Source organism: Triplophysa dalaica, chromosome 21 (genome assembly GCF_015846415.1).
Source record: "Triplophysa dalaica isolate WHDGS20190420 chromosome 21, ASM1584641v1, whole genome shotgun sequence".
Taxonomy (NCBI): Eukaryota; Metazoa; Chordata; class Actinopteri; order Cypriniformes; family Nemacheilidae; genus Triplophysa; species Triplophysa dalaica.
This window is the reverse complement of record NC_079562.1, coordinates 12,624,261-12,634,667: the sequence shown is the minus strand read 5'-3', so window position 1 is coordinate 12,634,667 and position 10,407 is coordinate 12,624,261. Positions and strand designations below refer to the sequence as shown.

Here is a 10,407-nt window from a genome sequence, read left to right as displayed (position 1 = left end):
TGAATATTATCTAACCAGTAATGCAACCTATAGTGCAACCCATACCAATACAAATTATATTATATTCATATCCTTTTTATAACACAATTATGACTCAAACGGATCCAAGATATTTGTATGTGAGAAGTTATGCTGCTAGTCAATAAGTACCTGTTTACGATCATTCTTTTTGGTAAAATAAATTAAAGTCGTTTTTTACTTGTTCCCTTTTTTAAATTGTGTGTCAGGGTTATACACTTGTTCTGGGGTCAACACCCCATTCATATACCCTGAATTTACTGTTACATTAAAGAAAATCATGGAATTACCATGGTGCATGTTCAAAAGACAATGGTGTTAGTGATACCCCTCAATATCCCATTGTGATGTTAGGGAACATAGCTATGTGTCCAATGGAGAGTTCAAATTACATTCTATAAATTGCAGTTTTAAATTATTAATATAACAAAACCATGAAGTATACCACCACTTAATTTCATGTTTACTTTGTCTTTTACTCAAAATACAGTTTGTGTGGCCTGATCATACTGAAGGAGTTACAGAAAGGACAAATAAAGGAGTCACACACTCCACCCAGGGACAAGGGCCTAATGGGGAAAGTAAGAAGAACAAAACCAAGAGACGGATTCACAAACTGGCCACTTTAAAAACTCCAGTGTAATATTACCGACAGATGAAGGCTTTGCAAGAACCACAAATCAAATGTCCTTGTACCGTATTGTATAACTTATTATTTTTTAAGTCCACTGTATGCCGTCCAGTGACATTTCAAGTCTTTTTAGTCATTTCAGTCTCTGGATTTATTTGCCTGCTCAACATAGACAGTATTCCAGCACTCCTCTGAACTCCCCCTGTCCAAGTTTTGGTCAAAGAGGAGGAGCCAGTCCGCTGATGTTGATTGGCTGCTGCTGGAAGACTGGCAGGGAGTTGGAGCAGAGCTGTGCACCAGGAGGTGTCCATGCACTGGTCCATCTTTTATCCACACACAGAAATCCTGACAAATGAAATCAGTGGGTTTTCTTTTAATTTGGATAATGGAATACAGAACATTGGTAAAGTTGTATGAACAGTATAAAAATGATGTAAAACAATCTCACTGCTTTTAGTACTTACAGTGAACACGACCGATCTGGCTATGTTTCAGATTCGGCTTCCTGTTCCACACCTGCTGCCTGGCGCATGCCTTTGATTGACAGGTACATCTCTTCTTCTGGATCATAGTAATAAAACTTCCTTAGGTAGACGATGAGTGGCCTAGGAGATAAAAGAAGAGTTAGCCTTCACACACGTACACAGTTTCTTTATTATAAATCGTTCAATCTTATTAGTATAGTATTTTTTATATGATTTATTAAGAATTTAATATTAGTAAGGATTTCCTTTATATGAGTATTTAGATGTATTTGTTTCATTTTGGAACACACTATTAGTTATCTTTTATATATCTCCTATAAATCAGCGATTTAAGGAAAGATGTAAAGAAAGTGTGAGTCATACTTGGGAAGGGGCAACTCCTGGATGTGGTCTATGCGGACGAGTTGTCGGATGCAGAAACGGCACAGATGCTGGAGTGATTTCACATTGCTGAAGCGTGATACTGGATAGAGCAGCTGCACAGGGGTCGGGGGCAGCCCTGAAACAGACACCACACATATCATTACTTTTACCTCTAACCTTTCTCCCTAAAAACACACTGTGTATATCTTATATTATTTGTTTTATTTTTGGTTAACTACTGTAAATGATTAAGCTTTGGATCAAAGCATCTGCTAAATGTAAATGTAGTGTAACAATATATACATAATTACATGTATTTTTTATACAATGCTGTGACAGATGAGCAGGATATTTGCATGAGGAGTCTTACCAGGTACACGTGAACGCAGGAAGTAGAGGAATTTCCCATTTTTAGAGTGCATGATGGCTCGTTCGATAAATTCAACTACAGAATGGCAGCGGTCCTCAAATTTAGGGTGACACCATAAACTGAAGGTTCCTAAAGAGTCAGATACAAAAATATGCATGCGTGAACTCCCCATGTGGTGCCTGGTTTATACACAAAGCAGATTCATATTCATTGGTAGCTACATATATTAATAATACAAGCATCAGCAAGTTTCAATGAGACTTCCTCATACATCAACAGAAAGTTGCTGTCAGAGTGGAGAGAGAGGACAAAAATAGAAAATTTGTTCTGTTACGAAATCACTGCAATGCTGAAATAACATGAGAGTGACATAAACGACAGGGACACTTTACGGATTAGTGCATATTCAGTACTTTATACAAGACCACTGACTCTTCACTTATTTATTGTAGACGATTTCAAAGCAACAACATAATCAAACATTAATGCGCAATGGCGCATGCATGCTTTTATGGCCCAAACTTAACTTCCGGTGCACATCCGCAATGTCTCTGTAGATTATTTCTGATAACAAGCAAAAGCAATAAGTAACTTACATTAGCTAGTAAGTTAAAAGTAAGTCTAGCCAGTATTATTTTGGGTTACCAGTAAAAGAACCGTTACTTGGATAAACTTAAATGCGACAAAGTTACACAACATATTGTTTATAAAAAAAATTATGTTAAATAAAATTGAACAAATTGAAAATGTAATACAATCATTATACATTAAGTATTAATATAAACAATATTAATATAAATTAAATAGTTATATTATTGGCCAGTAGCCAGGCTGATCAAAAAACACGGACCGGAAGTTAACTTCGGGCCAGGCGTGTATGCCCGTGAAACCGTCTAAACACTAAATAAACAGGAGTAAGTATAAAGGAGTAAGGAGTATACAAAAATGAAGTGTTTTCAAACACACTGTTTACATTTCTAATGTAACAACTAACAGCAGACTTACAGTATATATGTGTTTAAAAGACATTTTGTCTGGCTCTAATACACATGCATACCTCTGTAGTGCTCCATGCGCGTGTGGTGCGTGACTCCCTGCGAGCGAAAGCTGAGGCTGAGGATGTATCGCGGGTCTGAACTGTCCCTCACCAAAAATGAGCCATCTGGCTTTCCTCTCAGCTTCATTTCAGCATCCTCCCAGTTCATCGGCCCCCAATACCAGCCACACTGCACACACAAACACACAATGACCTTCCAACATGGTTGAAAAGCTGCATATAGAGAAAACCCATAAATCCATGAAGATAACCAGAAAAGGCACAATCATCGTTTAGAAGGTCATTAATAAAGCAATATGCCCAATGATACTACAATCATATGAATACAATTTATTTTGTAGTTTTGGAGGTTGCTCTGTTGCCTCATACCCGCTCTAGCTCTCTCAGGCTGGCAGTGAAGCTGCTGGAATCGGCCCCTCTCAGCGGACACATAACCGGGGGCGGGGCCAATCTGGCAGGGGCTGGGGTCTCCATTGGTGATGGGCTCGAATGAGGAAGTGCCCGGAAGAAAGCATCTGAGACATAAATAGACCATAATATATTTCAGCAAACATTTTTTATGATCAAACTTTGACTTAAAAAAGTGAAAAATGGGGAATTTTGGCTAATGATTGTTCTGAAATTTTAGCAAAATACTTTAAAAGTGATACACCTTTCTGCTAAATTAATTTCACTTGAAAAGTTTGCATATGCTTTTTTGTAATGTAAATGTCAGTTTGATATAAAAAGTTTTAAAGTGATAGTTCACCTACAAATCAATATTCTGTCATCACTTACCCACATGTATGGCTTTCTTCTTTGTAATGAAACGCAAAAGGAGATGTTAGGCAAAATGTGGGTGACTGACAGCGTCAGTACAGAAAAAAGGTCAGCGTGTTGTTCCGTGGAAGAAATAAACCCATACTGGTTTAAACCACACGGAACTAAATGACGGCAGAATTTTCATTTTGAGTGAACTTTCTTTGGTGTCCAGTTTGTTATTGGATCCACTGTAAATGGTAGTAAATTACTATTATTGTCTACCTATTACTATACTATTGTTTTTCTAAGTGTGGTGATTCTTATTTCTTATATATAAATTGCATTGTTACAAAATATCTAAAACTAGAGCACAGATAATGTACTGCAGTGCGATACCATCTTTTTCACACTTCCTGTCACACTACCACCAAACAGCAAAAGGGAATTGAAAACCGAAACCGTGCGGTTGGCCGAAGCCTCCTTTTAACAAAGAATCATGCACAGGCGGCCTTTCACAAGAACATCACATTCACAATTTATTCCAGTGTTTCATGGAGTTAAAGTGCTTCTGAGGGCAAACAAAGGCATGTGGGTTGGAGTCTGCACTCAGAACCAGAAAGGCTCCCTAAAACACCAGCACACAGCCCCCTCCAACGCACCCAAGTCTTACCATTGAGGCTGAGACTATGCTGGATGGTAGCGTGGAGAGGGGGAGGAGGAGGAAGAGGCAGAGGGAGAGACTGCAGGGAAGCCCCCATTACACTCACTAGGAAAGGCCCGGGCTGCGGCCCACCTATGTCGTCTGGAAGAGAGCAGGAGGGAGGGATCAGAGCCAGGAGAATAAGGAGATGGAATAGATAAAGAAATGGAGCGGTACACAGGAGTAACACGTGTCTATGTTTAACGTGACCGATGGTGCGCTGTGACAGCTTAAAGCACATCATCAAAGCTCTGTGTGAACATTCACTGAGACATATTGATCAGTTGTAAACTCACTTAAAGGAACAGTTCACTTGAAAATACTCACCCTTAAGTTGTTCTAAATCAATCATGTCTTTGTTCTCATGAACACAGAGAAAGATATTTGGAAGAATGCTTGTAACCAAACAGTTCTTTGGACCACCATAGTAGGATAAATTGCTTTACAAAATGATATGTTTTGTTGAATACAAAATTAGATATTTTTCCTACTACGGTAGTAAATGGTAACCCAGAATTTTTTGGTAACAAGCATTTTTTCCAAATATCTTTCTCTGTGTTCATCAGAACAAATACATTTATACAAATTTGGAACAACTCAAGGGTGAATACATGATGACAGAATTACAATTTTTGGGTGAACTATCCCTTTAAGAACATAAATAATATATATTGCTATCAACTAAATAAATAAAAAACATACACTTAAAATAACTTTGTATTAATTACTATAAATGAATAGACAAATTAAAGATAAGGAAATACAAAACATAAATAATTTGTCTACAAAGTTGTATAGTTCATTACACAACATAAAAATAATGCTGATACCAAGAGCTTTGCAGAGGACACAGAACATGACTGAATTCTCAACTAATGCTATTCAGCAAACTCTACTTTGCAGGCAGATATCCGATTGACAAACTGTGCAAAACCACAGTAAACATGGGTATAACACAGTATATTGAAAACCAGGTTTCAATTACATTCATGTTGAATGCATGCATGTATTAAAAATGTGCAGTTCTAAAGCATGAGGGATAAAGGAGCAAGGCTGTATATCACATAGTGAACAGCAACATGGAAATGAAATGTATGTATTTGTAAGAATGAATCCATATATGCTGATGTGCGCATTCAATCACACACACTGCTGGAAAATGTATTTCTTCTAGGTGGTTAAGAAATGAGGTAGAGCAAGGATATATTGCAAACCAAATGCATATACCAACTTTAAACTGCATGAACTGTACTGCAGAAAAAGTGCATGTTTTCACCTAAATTTTTATATTCAAACAAATCCTTTTTATTTCTTATTAAAATATGTCTTTCATTAATCATCCACAATTAGAAACAAGGTCACCAGAAACATCCATTGAATAGACCATGCACGGAAGGTTCTTTAAATAATTGCTATCAATATTTTATGGGTATTCCTAATGTAATTGTCTGTGTAAATAACAACGATAATAAATAGTACAGATTAATAATTAAATAAAAAGTATGTGGCTCCAGATGGCAGGATTTCGTTTTTTACAAAAAATTATGAAGTATGTATGAAGTATGAAGTTGAAAACGTCTCTTAGACTTTATAGTTTTACCCTACAGTTGGTTGAGTCTCGGTCTGAAATTACTTTCAAGAGTTTTTCCATCCTAGATTTGCTTTTGGATTTCAAAATGGCAGCCGCATGAATCAGCCCATGCCTGAATAATCACACATAATGAATCCTCTTCTCCCACTACACAAACAGCTTCATCATACATAACATTCAGATGGAATATCTATATCTCTAGCCACATTATTTAACCTCAAGCCTTAAAATCACACTTTTACACAAAGCAAATAAACTTGCAACCCTTGAAGAACCCTACACGCATCACTCGAAATAAAACCGCATACTAGGGTATCCAAAACAAACCTTTACATTATTACGTAAAGTGATGCATCAATTTCTATGCTTGCATTTAAGAGATTACAGAAAACATGTAAACACAAGAAAATTGGAAGAAAATTTTGATTTTTTTTTTAAATGACGGAATATGCATGTTAGTAGAAAGATATCTTTGAAAATAGATATCATATATCTCATATTGCTGCTGCCCTTCTGAAACCTTGTAACTGCATATTTTATGATTATTTTTTTGCCATAAGTCATTTTTATTTGTCATCATTTCTGTTTGTCACTGGGTTCTGCAAATAACTAACAAATAAAAATAATTAAAAATTGCTTTTCAACTTTGACAACACAGTTTTTAATCACTTAAAAACAACAGTGTTTTTCCATTTCCTGAAAAACAGCAAATTTGGACATTTGGACGATATTGCTAATACAAATGAAAACAAGAAATGCACAAAAATCAACTAATTTTGGTCTCCAAATATAATTCCAAATTTTTATCTCAATGCTTTTTTATAATTTATTTATGTAATATTTATAATAGTTGAACTCCCGCATACTCTGTAAGATGTGTTTTGCATTCTTTGTGTCTGGAGAAGTTGCATTACTTTTTGTGGATTTATATGCATAAGCTGACACAAAAACCGCCAATGTTTCCCAATGCTAGACTGACATCTTCACATACATTTCCTACTAACCTCTAAATGGCTTGCTCACAAAACACTGGACACTATTTACACCCAATGTTCTGACTACTGACAATTGATCATATAGAAACAAACCCCATGTTTAAACAGGGTCATTCAAGGACGATACAGAAGATAAAAATGGTAGAATCAGGGGTAGAGTGAGTGTTCCAGCGAGGATGGGGGGAGGTTATGACAGGGATTTTTGAAAAGTGTTAAACAGATGGAGATGTCAAAGGCAAAAAAGACAAAAAAAAGAACTGTGGGAGATCAAAGGAGGCGTGTGAACATCTGTAGTGGGGCTCACCTAGCAGACTGAGGCTCCGTCGAGGAGGAGGTGGAGGGGTGGGAGGGTGAGGAGAGTTTCTCCCTCGTTGAGAGATGTCCACATCCACCAAAGACACAGTCTCTCCTGAAAGCAGAGCGATGGTGAGAACAGAACCTAATAACTGGAGTCATAAGGATGGCATTAACGACATTACTTATCTTAATTCCAAAGATTGGCCTAAAATGAGAATAATCTCATCCAAATCATGTTTCAGTGTTATTATATTTCCCCATGCAGTGTGTAAACTCATTAGCGGTTTGCCGGTGTTAATCCATGTGCCTTCATTTAATATATTTCAAAGATTCCTTAAGCTTCCACACTTAAATCTTCCATTGCTAAAAAATCTAATTTTACCTGTGAAACCAGGAGTAAAAGAAGCTGCCGAGAAGGCACTTTGTGCCCTTGTTAGTCGAGGTTGGCTGTGGAAAGACAATTATTAGGGTAATTATTTAGCTGGAGGAATAAGTCACTTAGAACAGAAAAGTATAGAGTTAACCAGCTATGCAGTCTTGATTATGTTAAGTATCAACTTTTTTTTACTGTTGAGTTTATTATGAATATAAACACATAATCTGTATACTGTTTAATGGTACTGTTGCATATTTTATAAAATCTCACCTCCCTGCGTCTTGGCGCCCTGCCCCTGACATGTCAACTAAACTGCCAGCTGAGGATATGGAGAACGTAACTGAAGGTCTCTTGTCCAAAATGTTGTTAGAGCCACTACAACTTTTAGTTCTGAAAAGTTTACTCAGACGGATTTTAAGCGACCCCTTCCTGGATTTTCCCGGTACTTTGAGCATCTTCTCTCCACCGCTCGCCGCACAGGAGAGATGCGCACGGGACGCGCTCCTGTCCTGCCGAGCCTTCGGAGTGGACGCCTGGCTGGAACACGGAGTGTGCTGGTTGGGTTCAGCCTGGGATTTAACTGACGGTGGTGATAGGACCTCGGGAGTCCGTTTGTCTGTGGTATCAGCCTGAGCCCTTGAGTTTACCGAATCTCGCAATAAACAACACAGCCGTGATTCACCACACGCCGGCGAGCAAAGTCCCCCGGAAACACCCATGGCTTGCCCCGACAGCACCGCCGGGAAACACTTGAGCGCAAACGCACCCGGCATCGCGTTCACCACGTCCCCCTGTCCCGCATTCAGAGATTCAGCCTTTTGACAGGTATTGATGCCCAAGCCTTTCACCTCTTCTGACCCGAGGCCCTCCAGCACCAAGAGAGCATCGCTGGTCTCGGTCGGGTCATCCCCTTGCCTGATTCCAGCCACCGCCGAACCGAGAACGCTTTGACACGAGCAGTGCGGGAGCTCGCCGTCCTTGAGCAAAAATTCGGTTACCGGAGCGACTCCCAGCTCGCCAAATTTCCTGGCCAGCTCCAACACGGGACCTTCGGGAAGCTGGAGCTGCCGCTGCGCCGTCGCGCAGCTCCAGCCGGGCTCCGTCATCGAAACGGGGTTGGTTTTATCCCCCACCGGCGGCCAGTCTGTATTGTCCGTTATTAAACGATGCCGGTGGCAGAGCTCGGCTCCGTCCGCGTTTGTAGCAACCGCTGGCAGTTTGAGCTGCGGGTGCAGGGTCCACGCAGAAGGATGCTGAGCGTCCACGGCACAGAACATGTTGTTATTGATGCTGCCGCTAGATTCGGAGGCTTGGTCCTCGAAAACCCTGACTGTACGCTGATCTTCCGAATTATTTTCAGTAAATCCTTCAGAGATGTTTCTGAATACCAACAGCTGAGGCCCCATTCCCCCTCTGTGGGTGAGATCGTACCCGTGGGCCTCGGCTGTGTGAAGCGGCGGAGGCTGTACAGACAGCGAAGGTCTAGTCGCCATCACTCCAGTGTCAGGTGCATCCGTTCCGCTGGCTTGCGAAGCTTTGTTCACCGCCGAAATGTGGCCGTGTCGGGCCATTTGATTCTGCGTGCATTCAAAGTTACCCTTAATACCCCCATGAGCCAAGACATCCTGCACTGTCAGTCCGCTGCCCGACGACAGATTTCCATTCTCCTCATCCAAGCGGTCATCCTCGGCCGCGGAGACCAGGCGCATCAAGACAAAATCGGGAGACATATCTTGCGCGTTGTTCATTATTATTCCTCAATATACGGAAGGAACGAGCGATATCGGCGTTTCACATTGCTCCAGTCATATGATATCGGTTAACGGGAGTCTAATCCTCTTGCTGTTAGTTAGCCCACTCACTGGCCGCTAGACAATTAAAGAATATCAACTCTATGTCAGGCGTCCCTTCAACATTGCGCGCGGTGACCCCGCATATTTCCGAACGGCAGCGCCATTTAATGTCCGGCCTCAAAAATATCCACGGGTCTTTGTAGGGTCATACATAACGCTTCATTTCGCGCAATCCTAAAGGCGTCTGTAGTCACATTAGCGTCTCCACGGCGCACACCGAGGCCCCACCCGCCCGCTCACTTCCGCAAATGCGATGCGTTTCGCGTTTGGTCTTATCGGTTCCATTGCTGTCCACTTGGCTGCAGGCTATGTGTTGTCCCCTTTAGTGACGTGAACCGTGCTGTAATGTTTTTTGTCCTGCTGGTCATACAGATGTCATTTACCGCGTTGTTGTCTGGAATATGCCATGCGTCTGTCAACTGATGTAGCCTAAATGAATGCCTGGGCATCGCCTTTCTGTGCAGCACTTGATGCAAACGATTCTTGCAGATTGTTTTTGCATTGTGAGCCAAGTCTCTAGACTATTTTGAACATACGAATTTCATTATATTAACATTAAATACTAACATAACATAATTACTAATTCTGTAAAAATATGTCATTCACAAGGCCAATACATGAAATAAAATATATCCCCTTATGTGTGATATTTATACATATTGATTTAAGTAATAGGGGTGTATGTTTATATAAACACATCATCACTGCATCAATTATCATTGTTTACATTCATTCATTGTTATGTGATGAGAGAATTTAATTTGCGCTACATTTTGTCTCGCATTCGTGATGCAACTTCATTGACGGACCGAATGGTGTCGCTGTTCACCAACATTTACAAATATTGCTAAGCCCACATAACACGGAGTTTATGGACGTTATTGTAGTCAGTGGGAGAACGATATTCAGAGTGCTTTCCTTTTATTTGAT

General features: G+C 40.0%; 1 protein-coding gene across 2 annotated transcripts; it reads right to left on the bottom strand.

Moving 5' to 3' along the window:
- Nucleotides 1-458: 458 nt before the first annotated feature.
- socs7 (suppressor of cytokine signaling 7) lies at nt 459-9,867 on the bottom strand. Of its 2 annotated transcripts, XM_056735435.1 has the most exons (10): nt 7,895-9,867; nt 7,631-7,695; nt 7,256-7,360; nt 4,336-4,467; nt 3,294-3,439; nt 2,925-3,093; nt 1,868-1,996; nt 1,498-1,633; nt 1,114-1,254; nt 459-994 (listed from the first exon to the last, which is right to left on the bottom strand). In XM_056735435.1, exons 1-9 carry the CDS (start codon nt 9,370-9,372, stop codon nt 1,134-1,136), a joined length of 2,481 nt encoding a protein of 826 aa, XP_056591413.1. In that variant the 5' UTR covers nt 9,373-9,867; the 3' UTR covers nt 459-994; nt 1,114-1,133. The 2 variants fall into 2 exon arrangements, with proteins under 2 accessions (XP_056591413.1, XP_056591414.1); XM_056735436.1 differs by lacking the exon at nt 4,336-4,467 and having other exon boundaries at nt 7,895-9,866.
- Nucleotides 9,868-10,407: the final 540 nt, after the last annotated feature.